Source organism: Malania oleifera, chromosome 12 (assembly GCF_029873635.1).
Source record: "Malania oleifera isolate guangnan ecotype guangnan chromosome 12, ASM2987363v1, whole genome shotgun sequence".
Taxonomy (NCBI): domain Eukaryota; kingdom Viridiplantae; phylum Streptophyta; class Magnoliopsida; order Santalales; family Ximeniaceae; genus Malania; species Malania oleifera.
The window spans coordinates 17885946-17910354 of record NC_080428.1 but is presented as its reverse complement, the minus strand read 5'-3'; the positions used below and the strand labels follow the sequence as shown (position 1 = coordinate 17910354).

Here is a 24409-nt window from a genome sequence, read left to right as displayed (position 1 = left end):
TCAAGCACCTAGGAGGGGTAGGAAGGGTGTCTCGCCAAAGCGCCAAAGGGTAGATAGGATGCTTTTGTCCCATATCAGAAACAGTTGGGAGATCTTGAGGGCTTATAAGCGTGGGCGTTGCACACCTTAACAAGGTAGCTTTTTGGGGAGAGGATAATGGCCCCGTGTTAAAGTGGTATACTTTAATAAAGTACTTATCATTTTAAAAAATAATTTTTAAAATTATTTATTTTTTTTAAAAATAATTATTATATAAACTATTTTTTTAGAAAAATTATATTTATAATAAGTAATTTTAGACTACTTTTTATATAAATATTTTTTAAAAAATGTATATTTTTTAGAAAAAAATATATTTATAAGTGATTCCAAATGATCCTTTATGTCCCAACATGAATTGCAGTAGCGCATGTTCTCTCTGGTGAAAATTTGTTCTTTTTATCTTTTTTATTGTTGAAGAAAGGAAAGAGAATGAAGAAATAAAAAAAAAAAAAAATCAAGTTTCATAATATATTCTCGCTATATAAAATATTTGAAGATAAAATTTTGTTTTGATATAATTAAAAATTTCAAAAAAAAAAAAAAAAATATTGGGAGAAGAAATTCCACATCAACTCAAATTACTAGGGTGAAGGAACTTGATAGGTAACTTAGGAGTCACTTGTTATCACTATAAAAAATTGCAGAAATGAAAATTAGAAACAAAAAATAAAAATTCAAAACTAAAAACCAAAAATCACCAAGTTGTTTGGCTAATATTTATAAAACTAATACAAATTGAAAAATTAATTTTAAAAAGCTCATTGTTATATTTAAATCAAATAATTTTATAAAAATATGATTAACCTAATAAAATTAAAAATAATACACATTAAAATATTATAATGAAAATAAAAATAAAAATTATTATTATTATTTACTTAATTGTTATTCCAAAATTTATTTTATAATAAAAATTTTATTAAACACGACAATTGAAAAATAATAAAAATATTTTGTAATTGATTTTTTTTTTAATATTTATGTGTATTATTATTTTAATTATATTTAAATTCATATGATACTTTTATTTTTATTTTAATTTAAAAGTGTGAAAAATGACTGATTTAATTGGAAAAAAATAGTTTTAGATATTAAAATTTCTGATAGTAGCACCGTAGGATGTCAAAATAAATTGAAAATCATAAAATCTTATTTTCAGTTTTTCCGCAGACACTTCAAAATCAGCAACAAAAATAGAAAGTTGACAACATAAGTAAATGTATTTTTATAATATGTTCCTATTTTTATTTATAAACGAAAGTAAAATTAGAAGCATAAAACAGGAAAAAACATCGATAGGAAATTGACCCTTAATAATTTAGAGATTTCAAACTCTGAGCAACATGAAGCAAGTCTCCTAGAAGGTTCTCTCATTAACCCAAATCATTTTACTTTCTGGCTTAAAAAAGTGGTCTTCAAGCTCAGGCTCAGGCTGGGACTGGTGTTGCGGCCAACACTCCACTTTCTTTGCTATCCGTTGGTTCATCGACCTTACAGGCGTCATCTGGCTTTCCTGAAGCCGCACTTGTGTTTTCTTGGAGGATCCCTGTGGTCCAATTATGCAGCTGCTCTATAGTTGCCTCATCTGCAATATGCTTATATATAGCACATATTAAATATGAGAGAGAGAGAGAGAGAGAGAGAGAGAGAGAGATTTTTGCATGCATTACCCACCTAACCTGGGGACAGTGTGGGCTTGAGGGTGCCTTATGATGAGAGGGTTGTGGAAGGCAGTGGCAAGGTCCTCAGAAGGGAGTTTCAACCAGTCCTTGTCTCCAATGAAGTGAACTGATTTCACCTTAATGGGGTCTTTGTAAGCAACCTCACTTATGCTCGCATCTCGGAACTTCGACCCTGATATCGACACAAACAATTTCATGGGCGGATGCTCCTTCAACACCTTCCCCTGAAATATTATTTTTTTTTTAATTTTATTTTCAAAAAAAAAAAAAACCCACATTATATTGATATGCTGATCGAGAGAGAGAGAGAGAGAGAGAGAGTGGTGCATCTAATTCACTTCTTTAATTACCTGTGCTTGGTAGCCAAGCAAAAGGGCCGACAGTGTTGCTCCCTGAGTAGGAAGAACAAATATGTCAGGGTAGATGCGTTGTTGTGTTAAGTTGTTCACAATTTTCAGGATTATTAATTATATACGCTTCAATACTTTATAAAATATAAAAAATGAGACTAACTCAGAATCATACCAGTGGCCTAAATTATGTGTATACACCATGTGATGTGAAGGACGTACGTGTTATTGCTGCAATTAAGTTGAATATGAATATGAACCTATCTTCCCTTGTGCCCTTGAGTGGGCCATGGAGGATTGGCTTTTTGGTGACTAGAAAATACGTATATGTCGTCATTAATTATGCTTAGCATCTAATCTAATATAAGTGGGGTTGTCTAAACTGAGGGACTATTAGTGCCATGTCCCATCAAAATGTGCAACTAGTTAATTAGAGGATTTAAATGTAAGTATAGCAAAAATTACTCGAAGACTCTTTATCTCACTGGATTCATTCTTCCAAGCCGGGAAGAGAGAGACAGTTTGCTTTGGTCTTGAAGGGCTGCTTAGTATCTATGATGATGCCTTGTAGGTTTGTTTCATACTATCTATCTCAACTTTATTTTTTAACCTAGTCACTATTGGCTTACACCTAACTAATTCAAAATAGATGAAAGACTTACTTTTTTATATATGTTTGAGGTTAGGAAACATCTCTTTTGTTGGTGCTTCCGAGTTTGCTCTAATCACACCAAGGGCGAGACATCCACAAAAGAGAATAGTCCTTTTGACTCCTTGACTAATCTAAAAATTAATTGTTGGAATATGTGGCTCATATTGAGTGGAATACGCGCTCAAGGGAAAACATGGTGAAGCAAGAAGAAACCGTCGAAACTTGGGTCGATGTTTTGCTGAAATCGTCAACGGTATTGTTCAGTGCTGATTACGGGATTTGAATCGAAAAGATCAGTAGATTGGAGATTTTGGAGGATTTTCCTCTGAGAATAATTACAGGAGTACTTTAGATAATTTTTAAGTCTTTTGCATGTATTGGGTTAGCATATAAACATTATTTGGTAACCCTTGATTAATAACGATAGTGAAAATTAGCCGCTTGCACCTGTGGACGTATAGGCACACTTTAGAACCACATAAAATCTTGTGTCTTTGATTATTTGCTTTCCTTTATTCTCTTTGTGATTGATTGGTTTTGTATTGTTCATCGTTGATTGCTGCATTTCTTGTTTCAATTCAATTTGTGTTTTCGCTACGCATTGGTATATACTTTGCACAACAAATTGGTATTAGAGCTATTGGTTGTAATGGTTGGGATTTCTTTGGCGAAGTTTGATGTCGTCAAGTTCGATGGAACGGGAAATTTTAGACTTTGACAGAGGAGGGTTAAGGACTTATTGGTGTAGAAAGGTATGGTGAAGGCACTATACGGAAAATAGCCGGAATATATGGGCGACATGAGTTGGAAGGAGTTGGAAGCAAAGGCTATGGCTAATATCAGGCTTTGTATGGCCGATGACGTGATCTATCATGTCATGGATAAGAAATTGCCGGGGGCAGTTTGGCTGAAACTAGAGAGTTGGTATATGTCCAAGTCATTGACGAACAAGTTGTATCTTAAGAAAAAACTATATGGGCTTAAGATAGCAGAGGGTTCAGATCTAAATCAACACATCAACGTATGCAGTTAGATCATAAGCGATCTGAAGTGAGTTGATGTGAAGTTCGAGGATAAAGACAAGGTGTTGATGCTGTTGAATTCCTTATCTACGTCTCATATGTATGAGAATCTGGTTACGACTCCAACATGGGTAAAAGAGACTTTGGAGTTGAAGGATATCATGAGTGCTCTATTGTGTTTCCATTAGTGGAAGAAGGTCAGCGATGAGAATTCTCAAGGTGAAGGGCTTGTGGCAAAAGGTAATCAGGATCGTGGGAGAAGCAAGTTTTGGGGTGGAGCGAGTAATAATAAGGCTAGGTCCAATTCCATGAAGAGGAAGGACATACAGTGGTTTAAGTGCGGGAAAAAGGGGCATATAAAATCGAATTGTCAAGAGAGGAAGAAGAAAAATGCTGAAAATAAAGAAGGTTCATCAAACACGATGAATGTAGTGGAAGAAGGAGACTTTGGGAGCGATGATGGTGATATGCACTTAGTTTCATCCGGTTCAGATGGTCTCTCAGATTCTTGGATCTTAGATTCGGCGTGCTCTTATCATATGACATCCAACAAAGACTGATTCACCACTTACATATTGGTGAATCCTGGTTCTGTTATGATGGGAAACGATGCTTTATACAAAGTCGTTGAAATGGGGAATATCGAAATCAAGATATATTGTAACGAGTTTAGTTACAAATATGAAAGCGGGATAATGAATGTGAGTAAGAGAGTTCTAACAGTGATGAAAGGGTAGAAAGTACTAAGGAATATCTATAATACACTACTAGGTATTATATCGATGGCCATGATTATACATTCGTACTGACTAGAAGGCATAGTAAATGCTATGTTGCATTTGTCTCATTCTGCTACTTATATTTTCCAAAAGATATTTCTTTTCACACTTAGAGAAGATCTTGGTGTTGCAAAATATTTTTTTAATAAATTAAATTTATTTACCGTCATATGCATTATAATTCCTTTATTTTAGGGTTTTTTTAGCCTTTTTGCTTCCTTATCATTATTCAGTGATTTTTTTTGTACATAAAACGTGGAGTAGCTCTAAGTGACTTCGATTTTCATATTAACTCATTGGCTTTGGACCTCTTGCAAAATTAAAGAAGATCTTGTGACATTTATATTGGCCTGACCTTAGTAGAGATGCCTTTTTTTTTTTTTTTTTTCAAAAAATAAATGTCATACTTATAGAGAAAACTTAAATATGTTGCTTTCTCTCCAAAAGGCATTTGAGAGATTTAACCATATTGCCTTTTATAATTTCTCTTTGAACAATTTTATTTCCTATTGCATGTCTTGGGTCATCAAAGATTGCTTTGCTCTTTCAAAGCTTAGGTGATTCTTTAGGATGGAAATTTGACTTCACTTCTTTCAATGGTACTTTCAATTTCATAAATAAAGCAGTGTCTTAAGGCACTATCTTTAGTTATTAGTGAATGAATAAATTTGAACAAAGTTTTTTTTCTTGTATATCTTGCCTTAATTTGTAAGGTGGTGATTCTTCATAAATAGATGGTGATCCTAAAATTACAAATGAAATATGGTTCTAAAAGGATAATGCTATCTTAAACAACTCCTCGATTGCATTCCTTGGCTACAACTATTTGCTAATTTATTTGCAACTTTTATTTATTGGCTATGCAAAGGCATACGATGGGTTTCTTGAAAAATTTAAAGAGGTCTGATCCTCTAATTCAATTCATATTTGTTTTTAAGCCAATCAAAGCTATGAATTTTATACAACAATGTGGAGAGATTGTAACTTATATTTCATAGAATCATGTTTGACTATTGCTTTATCAAGTAAATTTATGAATAATTCATCATTTTTCTTTTGAATCACATCAATGCTTGGTTCTTCTTGCTCATTAGATTCTATGTTTTTAAATTTTGTTATATTTCTAATTTCCCTCTAATTTTGTTACTATAGTTTTTTTGTTGCAATTTTTTATTTGCTTTAGTTCTTTTATTTATTGTTTAAGTGTGTTAATTTCATGAAGGGAGTTATTTGTGGCTCTTATACTTTTGTTTTGATAAGCAAATAAGGAAGGAGGAAAAACATGAAGGGGGCAACACAACAGGACTCGTCGACGAAGAGCCTATGCTCATCGTCAAGGGAACAATAGAGGTTCGTCGATGAAGATTCTGAAGCTCGTCGATGAATAATTACCCAGAGTAGGAATTTTTCAGAATTTTGGCATTGTCAACGAGAGCCCTATATTCATTGACAAAGGATCTACTTGGTCTTGTCGATGAGGTTCTGTGTTTGTCGACGAGAGGCGCTTGGGCTGCGACAGTTTTTCCGAATTTTGAATTTTTGAATGTTGGGTGGTTGGGCAAATGGGGGGAAACCTTCAAGGAACTTCTATATATTTAGAGAAGAGAGATGATCACTAGAGAAGTGTATTGTGTACATTTTGATTTCCTTAGTGAAATTTGTGTGTCATTACTTCAGTGGATGTAGGTTTTGCGGAACCACGTAAATCTTTGTGTTGATCTTGTTCTGATTGTGTGTGTGTTATTTACATTTACTTATTTTTGTTTATTCCATTGTGCATCTTCATTATACGATCCATATCACAAAAAAATGGTATTAGAGTGATTGTTGTTATGGCATCGGGATCGTCTTCTGCAAGATTTGACATCGTCAAATTTGATGGAACCGAAAACTTCAGTTTATGACAGAGGAGAGTGAAAGATATTCTAGTGAAATAAGGAATGGCTAAAGCATTGCTTGATACTTAATCGGAAGGAATGGATGAGGCAACATTGTTAGATTTGAAAGCAAAGGCAGCGTCAACAATACGCTTGTGTTTGGCCGACGAAGTTCTCCATCGGGTGATGGAGGAGGATTCTTTAGCAGCTATCTGGTGAAAGTTAGAAAGTCGGTACATGTCTAAATCCCTCAATAACAAACTTTTTATTAAGCAACGTTTATATTGGCTTAAGATGGTAGAAAGATCTAGTCTAGATCAAAACATCAATGAGTTTAATCAAATCATAAGTGATCTTATGAGAGTTGATGTGAAGTTTGATGAGGATGATAAGGCTTTGATGCTGTTAAATTCTTTGCTCTCGACTCATACCTATGAAAATCTCGTGACCACTCTTATGTGGGGAAAAGAAACACTTGATTTGGATGAAGTAACAAGTGCTTTGTTAAATTTTCATCAAAGGTTGAAAATATGTGATGAAGGAGAAGGACTTGTGGTAAAGGGCAGTAATGAGCAAGATAAAGGAAAGTTTAAAATTGGGCCTAATCAGAAATCCCGGAATCAATCCAAGAAGAAGAAAGAAATACGATGTTATAAATGCGGTAAAAAGGGGCAAGTGAAACCGGAGTGTTCGGATTGGAAGAAGAGAAATACTAATAAGCATGAGGGTTTTTCTAAATCTGTGAATGTTGTTCAAGAAGTGGATTCAGCAGATGGTGATGTTTTATTAGTTTCAGCGGAGTCGAATAATCTAACGGACTCTTGGATACTTGACTTGGCATGTTCTTATCACATGACTCCAAACAAGGAGTGGTTTAGCACTTATAGGTTAGTAAATTCTGGATCAGTTCTTATGAGTAATGATGCTTCTTGCAAGATCGTTGGCATAGGAAATGTAAAGATAAATATGTTTAATGGTGCTGTAAGAACATTGTGTAATGTAAGACATATACCTGACTTGAGAAAGAGTCTGATATCTCTTGGTACTTTGAATTGTAATGGCTTTAATTACAATTCTAAAGGTGGAGTCTTGATGGTATGGAAAGGTAACCTGACTGTGATGAAAGGGCAGAAACTAGATGAGAATATTTACACGTTGTAGGGAACTACCGTTGTAGGTGGAGTTGCAGCTATGGATATTGAATTAGATGAGACCTTCTTGTGGCATATGGGTTTTGGGCATATGGGAGAACATGACATGAAAGAACTACACAAGAGAAAATTTTTAAAAGGTTTAAAATCATGTCATTTGGAATTTTGCAGATTTTGTGTTCTTGGAAAACAGAATAGGGCAAAGTTCAAATCAGCTACTCACAAGACGAAAGGAATTCTTGACTAACATTCAGATGTTTGGGGCCCAGTTAGAGTTGCATCAAAGGGTGGACATGTGTACTATGTGAGTTTCATTGATGATTACTCATGGAAGGTTTGGGTTTACTTCATGCGTCACAAATCTAGTACGTTTTCCAAGTTTAAGATTTGGAAGGCTGAAGTGAAAAACCTGACAGGGAGGAGAATCAAATATTTAAGGTCGGATAATGGGACCGAGTATGCTGATTCTTAGTTTATGGAGTTTTGTGCGGAGTAGGGCATCAAGAGATATTTTACAGTTCGCCGGACACCTCAACAAAATGGTGTGGCAGAATAGATGAATCGAACTCTTGTTGATAGGGCTCAGTGTCTCCTATTGAATGTAGGGCTACTGAAAAAATTTTGGGTTGAGGCAGTTAGTATGACTTGTTTTTTGGTTAACTGATCACCAAGGGCATCACTAGCGGGTAAAGTGGCGAAAGAGGTTTGGAGGGGAAATGCAGTAGACTACTCTGAATTGAAGGTATTCAGGTGTCCAGCCTATGTCCACATGTCTAGTGAGGAGAGGTCTAAGCTTGACCCAAAGTCTTGTTGTTGCATCTTCTTGGGATATCTAGAGGGTGTGAAAGAGTATATGCTATGGGACCCAATGGCAAACAAGGTGGTGATCAGTAAAGATGTAGTCTTTGATGAGAAGACTATGGTGAAGCGTACTCAAGAGTTTAATGAATAGAAACCGAAGCCAGAAAGCTAGGGGCAGTGATGAACATGTTGTGCAGGTGGAGTTGGAAGCTCAGGGCAATGAAAATGATCATGGTCTCGTGGTTGTGGGAAGCTCTAACTTAGGAAACTAGCAAGTCAACGATATTCCTATATGGAGATCTGGACGCACTATCAAACCTCTATCAAGGGATGACTTTGATGAGTTAGTATCTTATGCTTTCCTTACTTGTTGCAATGATCCAACTTCTTTTCAAGAGGTAGTGCACGACTAGGAGAAAGATAGGTGGATGAGAGCAATGATTGAGGAGATGGAATCATTACATAATAACCTAACTTGGGATTTGGTGGAGCTTCCAAATGGGAAGAGACCGATAGGTTGCAAATGGGTGCATAGGAAGAAGGAGACAATTTCAGAAAAGTGAGGAGAGAAATTCAAGGCACGATTGGTGGCAAAAGGATACTCACAAAAGAAGGAGATAGATTATGATGAGATCTTTTCTCCAGTGGTTTGACGTACTTCTATCAAAGTTGTGTTGGGGTTGGTAACTTATTATGATCTTCATTTGAAACAAATGGATGTGAAGACGATGCTTCTTCATGGTGACTTGGAGGAACAAATCTACATGGTACAGTTGGAGGGATTCATTGAACCAAGAAAAGTAAATTTTGTTTGCAGGTTGAAGAAAGCTCTTTATGGGTTGAAATATTCTCCAAGGCATTGGTATAAACTGTTTGATTCATACATGGTAAAGATTGGCTACAAACGGTGTGAGTATGATTGTTGCGTTTATGTGAATAAACTTGAGGATGGTTCTCTTATTTTCTTATTATTGCACATTGATGACATGTTGATAGCTGCAAAGGATTTAACAGAGGTGAATCAGTTAAATGACCTGTTGTATAAGGAATTTGACATGAAGGATCTTGGTTCAGCCAAGAAAATACTTGGGATGGAGATTTGCCGTGACAGGACTGCAGAGATAGTTACGTGCGGAAGGTGTTGGAGAGGTTTAGCATGGCTGATGCAAGACTTGTGTGTACACTTCTAGAGAATCATTTCAAGTTGTCTACTACAGTTTGCCCAAGTTCGGATAAGGAAATTCGGGACATGTCAAAGGTCCCCTATGTTAGTACTATGGGGAGTTTAATGTATGCCATGGTATGTATGAGACTAGATTTGGCGCATGCGGTAAGCGTGGTGAGCAAGTTCCTCTCTAATCCGGGAAGGTAACATTGGGAAGCTATAAAATGGATACTTAGATACTTGTGGGGTACATCGGGATATGACATTATGTTCGACAAGTAACATGGTTGTCCTTCAGTTATAGGGTTTGTTGATGCAGATTATGCTGGAGATATGGATGAAAGAAGGTCTACAATGGGATATGTGTTTACCCTTGTAGGAGGACCAGTACATTGGAGATCCATGGTACAATCTCTAGTTGCATAGTCCACGACTGAGGTGGAATATATGGTAGTTGTCGAAGTTGCAAAAGAAGCCTTATGGCTTACTGGTTTAGTCAAAGAGCTGAGGTTATAGCTAGATGGTGTGGTGCTGCATTGTGATAGTCAGAGTGCCATTTATTTGGAGAAGAATCAGGTATACCATGCTGGACCAAGCACATTGATGTGAGATTCCACAGAGTATGGGAATTGATTGTTTCAGGTGAACTTACGTTGGAGAAAGTTCACACATCTGATAATACATCAGATATTCTGACCAAATCAGTTACTTTAGAGAAGTTCAAGCATTGCTTGAACTTACTTAATGTCTCCAAGTGTTAGAAGGGAGAAATACCCAACTAAGCATTTTCAAGTTCAAAGTGAAGCAGTTCATGTTTTTGAGATTCTTCTAAGGGGTGTATAATCGCCAAGGTGGAGATTGTTATTTGTGGTTCCTATACTTCTGTTTTGATAAGAAAAGAAGGAAGGAGGAAAAACTTGAAGGGGGCAGCACAGTAGGACTCGTCGACGAGGAGCCTATGCTCGTCGACGAGGGAACAGTAGAGGTTTGTCGACGAAGGTTCTGAAGCTCATCGACGAATAATTACTGAGAGCAGGAATTTTTCAGACTTTTGGCATCGTCGACAAGAGCCCTATATTCATCGACGAAGTATTTACTTGGTCTTGTCGACGAGGTTTTGTGTTCGTCGACGAGAGGCGCCTGGGCTGCGGCATTTTTTCTAAATTTTGAATTTTTTGAACGTTGGGTGGTTGGGCAAACAGAGGGAAACCTCTGAGGAACTTCTATATATGTCATCTAGGCATATTTTGAGAAGAGAGATGATCATTAGAGAAGTGTATTGTGTACATTTTGATTTCCTTAGTGAAATTTGTGTGCCATTGCTTCCGTGGATTAGGCTTTACTGAAGCACGTAAATCTTTGTGTTAATCTTGTTCTGATTGTGTGTGTGTTATTTACATTTACTTGTTGTTGTTTATTCCGTTGTGTATCTTTATAATACGATCCATATCATAACAAAGGAGATCTACCACTATAGCTTGCCTAATTCCTTTGTTTCTTTTCTAATTCTTTTGGGACTTTTCCTTTTGAAAAAGGAAATACGATAATAATTTTTGTTGGATTATCTTTGAACTTTTGTTCTAGATCAAGATTTCTAATATGTGATTGTCTATTTATTTACCTATTTTAGAAGATTCATAAATGGGGATCATTTTGGAGGTATGGATAGTGTGACCAACAATTTTAGATCGATATGACATCTAGAAGTTCAGCCTTATCAACAAAAAAGCATTTCCCCTAAATTGATGGATTGCGGAAAGCTATTCATGTAGAGAATATTGTCATAATATGTTTTGCTTTATTTTTTTTTTGAAATAAAATGGGGGATAGGAGATTGTTGGCTCTAGTCCTAAGTAAGAGATATATGATGTGTTTATTACTTGATTTTAAATTTTGTCTATTGTTCTTTTAAGTTTATTAAATGTTTATTTTTATTGTTATTTTGTGCGTATTTACGCTTGAGTTGAACATCGGAGTAACTCTAAATTTCAACAATAGGAAAATGGTTACATTCGACGTTCTTCCTTTATATTCCATTGATAATTTATATTTCGATGATTGTATAATTACTATTGGTCCTATGGGTGTTTTATAAATTGCTTGTATTTTTTCTAATGTTGTCCATTCCTTTCTAATCCATTTCTTGTTTTCAAACTAGATAAAAATGAATGCTTATATGAGTTTGTCTTATTATTTCATACCATTCTTCTATATAGTATTGGGTTTTATTTTTGCGGTGGCTTGAAAGTAAGCATATAATTTCTTTTCTCTTTTTTGTCTTAGAAAGAAATTCATTTGATATAAGTTATTCATAGATTTCAAAGTTGGAATCTTGAACATTGACTTCAACAATCTATGATTGAAAATAGTAGTGGCTTTGTTTTGGTTCCTACTCTTCAAAAATAGATTATGCTACCCATTTTTCTATCTATATCTTTTTTCTTTCATTTGAGAAGATAGGTCTTTAGGCTCCTTGGAAAAATTTGATGGTCAAGATCTTTCAAAATCTATGCTTGATTTTCTACAAGTAGAAAAGCATCTTTGCATAGGAAAAAGTATTCCTTGCAATATAAAGGTCATCTTATGAAATTGTTGACTTTGTGCTAAACCCTTGTCTCTGCTTATGGAAGTGTATTCCTAAACCACCAATTTCATCGATAATGTGGCTTTTTGTTGGTGTGTTGGGATGGAGTATTTTTACGACAACTACTTTCTTTTTAATCCATTGATTTGGAAAATTTGTTTCATTCCATTTAAGGTGACTAGGAACCATCATATTGACATTTCCTCATAGCAAATAGTTTGTACCAAAGGAATATCTAAAGGAGTGGACTACACTTGAACTTTAAATTCTATAATGGATTTTACATATTAGTGTGTAAGGGCTAGGTCTATAAGGAAGATTGTAATTACGTGCCTGCATATTTATTATTGAACATTTTTCTTTTTGGCTATATCCATTGAGGTCCATAGTTTAACTAATAAAGCACTTAAAACAAGGAAATTTATCAATTTGCTAAGGGGATTTTGCCTACTTATAAGATAAATTTCATACAGTTAGAAATCTTTGCATCTCTAAGAAAGATCCACTAGGAATTCTCTAACCTAGTATTTTCTAAACTCTTTAACCCTATTTAGACATATCCTATACGGAAGTTATTGAATCCAATCATGGAATAATGGTTTACGGATCTAAATTGACAGTAGATTTAAAGTATATGTTTCATTTGTAAAACTTATGTTAATATCTTTAGTTTGTTTTTGTCCAATTCTAGTCTTTAAGCTTTTCCATTCTAATTTATTGAAATTTTGTCAAATAAATACTACTTCCAAATAACTAGTTCTTTATCATCCTAGCAGGACTCAAAGCACGTTATTCTTTGGCTAGTTTGTGTTAGGAATCTACAAGCAATAAGCACACACCACAAAAATAAAAGACATTAGAAATTACATGGTTTGGTCTAGATTGACCTATGTCCATGGAACACACCACAATCCACCATGAAATTGGGAGAAAATACAAACTTTCTTTTCAGCTCTCTCTGCACTCTTCCTCACGCTCTTTTATGCACACCTTTTCACTTGCACACACTTCTCTATTTATAGATGGATGGAGAAATTACAGTAAATGGTAGATTAAATTGTAAACAATTTTGGTTTCAATCAATAGCTGCAGACAGCTACAGATTATAGATCAACGCGGCTCAAAAGCTCACACGCGGTACCAGCTCACATACATCTCTGGCTCTAGCTACTCAACAATCTCCCACTTGGAGATGGAGACGCCTCCTCAACCAGTGATAAATGATGTGCTCAAATATGTCTTCAGGCACGAAGACCAACTAAAGTTGAACACAACTTCAACTTTTCTGTAGTTACCACCTTTGCTAACATATCTGCTGGATTCCCACTACTTTGGATTTTTTCAAATGTCAACACGCTGTCCTCTAACAGAGATCTGACAAAGTGATAACGAAGTCCTATATGTTTGGTTCTAGAATGAAATGCAGAGTTCTTTGCCATATGTATTGCACTCTGACTATCACTATACAAAACATTTCTCTCTTGCTTTATTCCGAGCTCTGTTAACAAACCTTGAAGCCAAATCATCTATTTACTTGCTTCTGTCACTCCTACGTACTCAGCTTTTGTAGTGGATAGAACAACAATCTTCTGTATTTGTGACATCCAACTAACAGTTGTTGTGCCAATAGTGAATATATACCCGGTGGTGCTTCTGCAATGATCAATTTCACTTGCAAAATCAGCATCTACATATCCTTGAATTTTCAAGTCGCTTTTTTCGAAACATAGGCACTTATCAATAGTGCCACATAAATATCTCAAAATCCACTTCACTGCTTCCTAATGAGTCTTCCCTAAATTTGACATGTACCTATTGACAGCTCCCATTACTTGGCCAATATTTGGTATGGTACCAACCATAGCATACATGAGACTTCCAACGACTGAGGCGTATGGTACCTTAGCCATGAAATCATTTGATTCATCTTTCTGGGGAGATTGATCCTTAGAGAGATGGAAGTAACCTGCCAATGGTGTATTTACTATTTTGGCTCTGCTTATGTTAAACCTCTATAAAACACGGCTAATGTACTTTGATTGAGATAACCGCAATGTTCCTTGTTACTGATCTCTAGAGATCCGCATCCCAAGAATCTATTTTGCAGGACCCAAGTCTTTCATGTCAAACTCCTTTGACAATTGCTACTTCAATTTTATGATCTCTTCTATATCTGACCCTGCGACTAGCATATCATCAACATATAACAATAGGATAATATAGTTAGTATGATACCTTTTGAAATAGCAACAGTGGTCGGCATTGCACTTCTGAAAATTTTTCCTCTGCATACAGCTGTTAAACTTTTTGTACCACTGTCTAGGAGCTTGTTTGAGATCATACAAGCTCTTCTTCAATCCGCACACAAGATTCTCTTTATCTTTAATTGAGAAACCTTCTAACTGTTGCATATAAATTTCCTCATCAAGATCACGGTGAAGTAACTCCGTCTTCACGTCCAACTTCTCAAGATATAAGCCTTCTAAGGCAACAATACTCAAAAATACCAGCTTCACAACCGGTGCAAAAATATCAGTGTAGTCAATTCCTTCCTTCTGCTTGAAACCTTTGACTACTAATCGGGTTTTATACCTCTTGGATCCATCATGCTTTTCTTTGATCCTGTACACCCATTTGTTGTGAAGAGCCTTCTTACCTTTAGGCAACTTAGCTAGTTCCCATGTTTTGTTGAGGGTAAAAGACTTCATCTCGTCTTTCATTGCAAGCTCCCACTTGCTCGAATCTCTTGCCTGATACTCTTCAACATAGCATTCAAGTTCTCCTCCATTTGTAAGAAGTATATGATTCACATACCTTTTATTTGGTACATGCTGCTGAGAAGATCTCTTAAGCTCTGGAGCTGGAGTAGGAGGTAGTGGTGCAACAATATACTCCACAGGTTCCTCTACCTGAGGAATCTCGGTGTTCCACTGTCGTGTCCCTACACCTTCTAGGACATCATCCACATCTACATAGGTTGTTTCAAACTCTATAGGTTATGTTGTGTGTCTATCTTTGTACATTACCTTTTCATCAAAAATCACATCTCTACTTCTGATCACCTTTTTGTTTTCATCATCCCGAATGTGATACCCATATTCATCTCCACCATAAGCGACGAAGGTGCATTTCCAGGATTTTGGATTAAGCTTATTCCTAACATGATCATTGATATGTACATACTTAACACAACCAAAAACTCTAAAATGTGAAAGTCTTACCTCTTTACCACTCCATACTTCTTCTGGTAGTCTATAGTTCAATGGTATTGATGGACTCCTGTTAATCAAGTAAGATACTGTGTTGACTACTCCTATCCAAAACATCTTTGGTAATCCTAACTGCATACGCATGCTTCTAGATTTTTCTATCAATGATCTGTTCATCCGCTCGGCTATGCCATTGTGCTGAGGCATACCTGGCACAATTTTTTTAATCCTAATACCATGCTTATAGCAGAATTTATTGAACTCGGTGTCATCATACTCACCACCTTTATTGGTTCTCAGCTTTTTTATTTTCAAACCAGTTTCATTTTCAACCATTTCTTTCCAAATATTAAAAGCATCAAAGAGATCAGATTTGTATTTCAGGAAATAAACCCATGCCTTCTGAAAACGATCGTCAATAAATGTCACAAAGTAATGCTTCCCAGTTGTGGATGAAATGGTCATTGGTCCCCATGCATTTGAATGGACTAGCTCAAGTCTCTCCTTCTTTGGGGTATTGGTGTTCGTCTGGAAACTGATCCTCTTCTATTTCCTAAATATGCAATCCTCACACGTGTTAATCTTCACTAACTATAAATCACTCAACTTTCCCTTTAAGTGCAACACCCTGAGTCCCTTCTCACTCAAGTGTCCGAGTTGTTGATACCAAATGTGGCTATCATCATTTTTTGTAGCAACTGTAATAGACATGCATGCATTAGGGGTTACATAAAGAGTTCCACTTTTCTTACCTCGTGCAGTCGTCAGTGCACCCTTCAAAATCTTCCATTCATTACCAATGAATGTTGTGTTATATCCTTCCTCTGTCAGTTGACCAACTAAGATCAAGTTCTTCCTCAAATTTGGAATATATCTAACATCTCATAGCTTCGATACTGAACCGTTCATCTTAATCTTCACTGTCCCCTTGTCGGTTATGTCACAAGGTTGATCATTACTAAGGTATACTTTACCAAAGTCACCTGGTGTATACTTCTCTAGGCAATCTTTACAAATTCCAGAGGCTAACACCCAAGAATCCTTTTTGCTCTCAGCAAATCAATATATCATCATTTCCTGAAGCAACATTTGCTTATGTCTTCGCCTTCGTCTCATATTCTTTCTTCGGACCTTTGCACTAGTTTCTGTATGACCAATTTTTTTCACAGTTCTAGCATTCTATATTCTTTGTGCTCTGGGAACTTGTGTCCTGAGAACCTTTGGGATTTTTGGATTTGGACCTAGATTTTCCGCGATTGTTTGATCATCCATGCCTGCTTCCTCTGCCTCGACTTTCCATGTTCAAGGCTAAACTTGAAGTCGAACTATGGTTTGACTGCATTCTGATTTCTTCCCTCAAACTCCTGCTAAAGATGTCATCGTATACTAGCTTTGATTTCACTACAGAGGTACTGATTGCAGTAACAATACCATTCCAACTTTCGAGCAACTGACTGAGAATCAGCAGAGCACGAATCTCACTATCAAATGTAATCCCAACTAAAGTGAGTTGATTCAAAAACTCGTTGAAACTATTCAAATGCCTGCTAAAACTTTCACCTGTAGACATAGTCATAGTAAATAACCTTTTCATAAGATGTACCTTATTAACTGCTGATGATTGCTTGTACATGTTAGAAAGCGCATCCATTAGAGACTTAGTGGTTGATATGTGCTTGATATTAAATTCCACTGACTTTGACAACGTCATTTTGATAGCTCCGAGAGCTTTTCGGTCAAGTAACTCCCACTCGTCCTCGTTCATAGATCCTGACTTTCCCTTCAATGGTAAGTGCAACTCCTTCCTAAACAAGTAATCTTCAATTTGCATCTTCCAGAAACTGAAATTGTTGCCGTTAAACATCTCTATCTTTGAGCTCTTTTCGTTTGACATCTTGATTCGCTGATCTAGAGATGAAATTACTCAAATGAACAGTACGGTTGGATTCGGAACGGTCGAAAACCTTAGAAATGGTTTAAGTCTTTGGAAAAATGGCTTTGAAATGACTCCATAAGCTTGGTCAAACTTCTCGGTCAAAAAGGTCAAACTTAAAAGAATATTCCCAAACTTAATGGAATATACCTACCATTAGTGACGTCATTACTTGACATCGTTACTGACGTTGTCTGCTAACATGGCAGGAATGGGGTCCACTGCTGACATGGCGCAAATGTGGCACCGTGGAGCCCACCTACTAGCAAATTCTGTGTATCCTAGCTGCTGACATGGCAGATGGCATGGCGTGGGGGGCTTGGGGAGATGTAGCGGCTGACTCGGACACTGTTTGGGGGATGACGTGGCTGCTGACTGGGCCGCTTACTCAGCGCCATGTGGTGCTGATGTTGTCGATGTAGCGCGTTGACCTAGCGCTAATGTGGACAAGTGATGTGGTGCTAACATTATGTTGTCTTCAACCATCCGCTGATTCGCCAGGCATTCATTGGCGTGTAGGTGCGCATGGGATGACTTACCGACTGTCTACCGGTGCGTGAAGGTGCGTGGGAGCACGTGGACAAGTTGTCAGGACATTGGCAGCGCGTGCAAGTGCGTGCGGTGTCATATGGGTTCCTCTCGAGCTCCGATTTGCACCATTGGCTTCATCTCGACGAGAGAACGCAGCAGTGCTCTTAAAATGCAATTTCAAAACACTGAACAAGGCTTTGTTTTTCTGTAAATTTCTCCAATTTGACGTTTCTACTCCGAACCAGGCTCTGATACCACTTGTTAGGAATCTACCAGCAATAAACACATGCCAGAAAAATAAAAGACAATAGAAATTACGTGGTTTGGTCTAGATTGACCTACATCCATAGAGCATACCACAATCTAGTATGAAATCGGGAGAAAATACAAACTCTCTTCTCAGCTCTCTCTACACTCTTCCTCACGCTCTTTCTACGCACCTTTTCACTTGCACACACTTATCTATTTATAGATGGCTGGAGAAATTATAGTAAATGGTAAATTAAATTGTAATCAATTTCGGCTTCAATCAATAGCCGTGGACAGCTAAGGATTACAGCTTAACGCGGCTCAACAGCTCATACGCGGCACCAGCTCACACGCGTCTCTAACTCCAGCTACTCAACAATTTGTTCATTTGGATTGTGATTAGATGTTGATCAATGAGTTGACATTGTGGAGATAGAAATGTAGTTCATAATAATAAAGTCTCAACCAGCCATAAACATAATGGTGATAGAGACTTGATAATGACTTAACACCTTGAGAATGAACACATTAATTGAATAATGCTTAGTGAAACACGGCTTAGATATCAAATGGAGCAAAAGAACTATTGAAGCAAAACAAAGCAAGAAAATGAGAGAAAGAAAATAAAATATTCAGAAAGAGACTAAAATTAAAATAATTCTTATGAATAGAATTTTACAGATCTTACAAGCACTTTGTTGATCAATGCTTAATAAATTCTTCTTATAGATACGATACATGACAATATAAGAGAATTTAAGAGAACAATCAATCGAGAATGAAAACTAGTTTAGGAATTTCCTTTTATAGATGCTTGGATTTGAATATTGAAGTTCAAGAAAATGGAGATAATGTGATGTGATTTTTATTGTCCTAATATTGTAATGTGTCCATGTTAGGAGGCCTGTGAGATATGTTATAGGGCATGGGAGACTTGTTAGAGGGTAGGCGAGCCTTTTCAAATTGTTTCTTTCTTTGTTCATCTTTCTATTAGTGGATCTCCATTTTTTTTTTCAAATGTGTATGAGATGAATCAATTCATAGTAGTCACCTAATTTTCTTGGAGATTGGTTTGTAATGTGTTGTCCTTGCTAGAGCAACTCATCATTGTTTCTTTTAGATTTTGCATAGTTTTCTTCAATGTTTTTTTATGGCCAATCTTGCTCGTAACTGTACTTTGTTTACTATAAATTTGGAATGGTCTAAGTTCTCCAAAAATTAAGGATTTAAGGAGAACCATTTTTTCATTGTTGCTCGATTGAGATTTTTAAGATCTATGTTGCTCTACCATTTAACTTTCACTTGTGTAACAAATTATGAAGCTTTTTGTATTGCCTAATTAGCTTTCCTTGGATGCTATATTCTAACATCAATATACAAATTCATGCATATTAATAGATAAACCCTTATCTAAGCCTATAGAAGAATATTCCTAGATCTTCACTTTTATATATGATGTGTCCTTATATTGATTAATTAGGAGAAACCATTAGAATATAAACTACCTTTTGTTTTATTCCATCCAAGGGGTCTAAGAACCATCATATTTACATTTTTTTTTGTGGCTGCATAGATTTGTCCTATGGGAATATTTAGAGGAGTGTAATTTGGGACTAACTATAACTTTAAAATATACAATGAATTCTGTATTTTAATTTATAAGGGTTATATCTATGCGCAAAAGTGTAATTATGCAACGTATTTGTACTATTAAATATTTTTTGGTCATCTATATTTAGGGCTATAGTAAAATTAGGGAAGCATATAAAGTAAGCTATTTTGTCTATCATAGAGGTTTCCCAAATTTCCTAGGTGAATTTCATATGTAAAAAAAGTATCCTTTTAATTATTTCTATGATATATCAACAAGACATCATTTTATCTTTTAGACCCTCCTCCCTTACACCAAAAATTAACACATTTTATGAAAAATGCTAGCTTTGTGATGAAGAGCTCATACTTGGGGAAAACATAGAATGTCTCTCAATTGGGAGTTAATGTAAGGAAGGAGGGTCTAAAATGCCACATTAATTTGAGATTTAAGGGGCTCACCTTATCCATCTAAGAACCTTTTAAAAGCAAAATTATAAGGCTAGTGAATCTAACATAGCAATAATTAGGGTAATTTATGAAACAAAATTTGGAACCAATGATTCCTAATGTGAAAGAACCCTCTAATGGAAACCACAAATTAGAATCTCTTTTAAAGGAATTGAAAATTGAAGATATTATATTGAAATCATTTGAAGAGTGAAGAACAAAAGGCTCAAGTTGCCTTGACCTTGATGCCAAGTTATTGTTCTTGAGAATTTCACTTGTAAGCTTGTCCCACATTAGAAAAAATTGAGTAGATGATGGGTGCTTATATACATGGTTGGACATACAAGAAGAAACAAGATTAAGAAATCATAAAGGAGCACATTGAAAGCAATATTATATCAAAAAGTGGTGGGCTAAACGTAAGTTAACCTAATTCAATTCTTAGGCCTTGAACATGAATATTGTCTTACCTTAAAATCATATTGCAATAATTTCATCTAATAATCTTCTTGCACTTAATTAAGATGGCTTGCTTACTATGTATATGTAGTTTCCATTTCAATAACATACAATGTTTTTTTTCTTATTTTTTGAAAAGATTGTTTTCCTCCTAGTTTTTTTATAAATAGATCATACATAGGCAAACTAACCTGAGAAAAGCCAAGCAATCCATCAAAAGGGCCTTTGCTTGTGATGTATTCGCATAAGTAAGAGATGCATTCTTCCAAGTTTGTATACTTTGTAAATTCCTGAAAAAAGCCTTAGTTTGTTACTCCACCAATGTTAAGATTTATTTATTTATTTTTTATTTTTTACAAGAAAAAAGAAACATTAATTTCACATTATGAGTTAGTAACTTTTCTTGTAGAAGAAAATAAATTATTCTATGTACCTTATTAAATTGGAACCACTCAAAGTAAGGTGGTGGAAAGATGCCCTCTATATCTGATTTGCCTCCAGCAGGAAATATGCCATCTGGGAACTCCTACAATAATGGATGAACAATTATTCAATATGCATAATCAAATAGACAAGTAATTTTTCACTTAGTTTACTCATTGATTAGTAAGATAAATAGACATATTATATGCAGTAAATTGTATCAAGTTGTTAGGTCTAACCTGTTGGGGCATCCATATGTATTATTCATCCTCCACACGGGTCTTCTACATATACTTTGATTAATATTGACCATATGTTACAATAACCCTTATCTAAGAGATTTTCAAATATTTTTGAGTTTTAACTCATATTTAGATGGGGTTATCCACTTGAAATAAGTTATAAGTGGGAGGTTTTGCATAAAGGGCGAGGGGGCCTGGATGTCTATAGTATTTTAAAGGCACTCAAACTATAGTTGGCTTCATAAATTATTTGTTAGCAAGTATTAGCAGAAAAAATTTATTGTTTTAGGTAATGACATAAAGGAAGAATTCATTGGTGTTTGATAGTACTAGCTCAATTGCAACGTGGGTGCGCTCTACTTTCACAACATGTTATCTACTTCCAATTATAGTTTGACAATCTTTATGACGCTCTTTCCATTTTCATAGTGATATTTGGAAGATATACCTTGAAAATGCTTTATTATCTTAATTAACGACTTCTTTAAGTAAGATTTGGATGATAAATTGTCATTCTCTTAATTACTTTTCTTATCAATTCTTTTGATTATGCCATATGGTATGTTAGGCTTGGTCATATTTGTCAAGAATAGCCATTGGTCAAATATGGATGATCAAATTCACTAAAAATATATTTATTAGGTCCTTTCTAAGGTCATCCTCATAATATGTCAAGGTCGCTAGTAAAAGGCTTCTTAGTGAGGTTATTAGGACTTATGAGCCCTCACAATTAGTGTACTTTGATATTTGTGATCATATGAATGTAAGAGCATGCCATGGTAGATTTTTTGTCAAATTCATTAATGACTATTTGCTATATTTTATGTGTACTCACTATCTCATTTCTTAAATTTTTTTATAATGCTTTATAGTGTTTGTTGATAATCAAAAGAAAATGATAGTGAAGAATTTTCTTAGAACACAAATATTTGTTTCATCTTTCTAAGATATATTATAAGAAAAAAAGGAATTGAGGATCATGTGTTATGAGAGCATGTGTGAGGTTTGATTGACAATGGACTACCCAAGCATGCCTTGGAGAGGAGATGTAGTTTAGGTTGATCTAATCACTATAAATTAGTTTCATATCTCTTTTCCAGCTTGTTTATTTTTATTATTGTTTGCTTCAACTATTGTGCATGTTTTGTTCATTTTTTTAATTGTACATAATTGTTTCAATATTATAATGACCCAATAATCACCCCTACTAATAGGTGCTTACTAGGCCAACAAATGTCATACATTTTATATGTCTAATTGACCTATCTAGTTCTAGGACTAAAAAATTAATTACTTATATCTTCCCATCCTTAAAACTTCCATTGTGCATGAAGTTCTTAAGTTCAAGTCTTAGAATATAGGATGGATTTTGAAAGAAGAATGGGGCACCATTAACTACTTTATGTATAAGGTTTGATGGAATTTATAATGAACAAGAAAAGTAATTATTCTTGTGGAAATTAAAACCAATTAGAAAAAAGATGGAAAAAAAAAATGAAAATGAAAGAGTCAAACTTAGTGATAGGTCTTGGTCTTTTGATTAGCATACTCTCCAAGACAGGAAAATAAAATATTATAAATCCATTTTTTGCTTCTAATAGTTTCATGCATACCCCCTTCCTAACCACTAATAATTATATGAGATTGCCTGTGATGAGGCTTAGAGCCTTGTGACTCTAAAGACAAAAAAATAAGGTATTTGAAGTTCTTATTTTGATGAAGTATTCCAAAGACCCTAGATCACATGGGTTCCAACCAATTTATTAAAAAATTACTAGGATATTGTGAGTTCTTTAGTATTGGAAAGAAGTGTAAAGGATTGTCGAATCTAGAGATGTTCCAATGAAGATAACAAAAACTGTGATAGTTCTAGTTTCTAAGAGGTATAGCCTTATCTTGGCCAATTTTGGCTGATTAGTCTCTGCAATATGGTTACAAAGTCATTACAAAGGTCCTAGTTTGTTGAATTTGCCCTCTTTTGGCAACATTATTATTCCATTTTATGGGAGTTTCATCTAGGGTTGTGCGACAATAGATAATATTATTATTACTTAAAAGGTGAAAATGAAGAGCATAAAAGGGAGTTTCATTTCATGTTTATGCATTTGCATTTTATAAGTGCTTTAATTCACACACTATCACTACAATGCATGAGTGCTATACCCACTCTCCATAAATTGTAGGATGTAGGAGAAGGAAGAATTAAGGTTAATTCGAGGCATGCAAGATGGACATGTCAAAGGTTTTGAAAATTTATGTCTTCTGTAGTGATTCTAAAAATAAAATAAATAAATAATTAAATTATATATATATATATATAACTTAAGTTACCTAAAGGATCTAATCCTTCAAGTTGGAAATCCAGAGAGCGCTTAGCTCTCTCTTTCTCTCTCCTCACGTCTCTATCGTCTCTCTCTCTCCTCGATTTCCTCGGCCAAATGTGAAAACTAATCCATTACCAAATTATGGGAGCATGACCATCAATACTTTTGAAGTATGTAAAATTCATAGCATCAATCAATCCACACCTTCCACATTTTCTGTTATTTTTTGTCCCACATTGGTAGAATAGTTCCACATTGGTATAAAAAGTTGTTTTGAATTTTTTCTTTGTTTGTCCCACATTGGTGAGAAGTGTTTTTTGGAGTTGAGGTTGAAACTATATAAAGAGCTCAACTCTCCATTTTTAAAACACATCTCAAAGTTGTGCTTTATCATGATAGTGGATTGATCGTTGGGGCCCGAGGGCGTAGGTAATTCTATACCGAATCTCGTTAAATTCTTGTCTTGTTCTTTTTACTGTCTTTTATTATTAGTTTTTGCATTACTTTAGTTTTTTTTATATATATTCAATAGCATTAGTTGTAGTATTGGTGTTTGGCACAAGTGGGGTGCTCGATACGACAATTGGTATCAGAGCTAGATTGAATAGTGTTGATACGGAGGTGTTCCTCTGTTAGGATCCTTGATTCCACGTTTGATGCCTAAGAAAGACCTTGTCTAAGCGAGTGCTCAGAGACCATTGCGGTTCAGTTGCTCCCTGGAGGTCGGTCTGGTCAAAGTGGAATTTCATAGGATAAAACAAAGTAGACACAGTTGGTATGTACTATTCATCCTAGGCCTTTTGCTTTGTTGGTTGCTATTAAATGTATAGAAGATGACAAAAACTAGTAAAGAAGGAGAAGAGAATATCACCATCGAGAGGCATAGACCAAATG

The 24409-nt window shown here is 35.3% G+C and overlaps 1 protein-coding gene across 1 annotated transcript in view; it reads right to left on the bottom strand.

Moving 5' to 3' along the window:
- Window positions 1–1264: 1264 nt before the first annotated feature.
- Window positions 1265–24409, bottom strand: part of LOC131144073 (family of serine hydrolases 3-like) — a 34863-nt gene continuing 11718 nt past the window's right edge. Inside the window, exons 2-6 of the mRNA XM_058092445.1 lie at window positions 20960–21052; window positions 20718–20816; window positions 2075–2116; window positions 1717–1948; window positions 1265–1627 (exon numbers count right to left, since the gene is read on the bottom strand). Of these exons, the coding sequence (XP_057948428.1) occupies window positions 1470–1627; window positions 1717–1948; window positions 2075–2116; window positions 20718–20816; window positions 20960–21052 (624 nt within the window). The 3' untranslated portion in view covers window positions 1265–1469. The remainder of the gene's footprint in view (window positions 1628–1716; window positions 1949–2074; window positions 2117–20717; window positions 20817–20959; window positions 21053–24409) is intronic.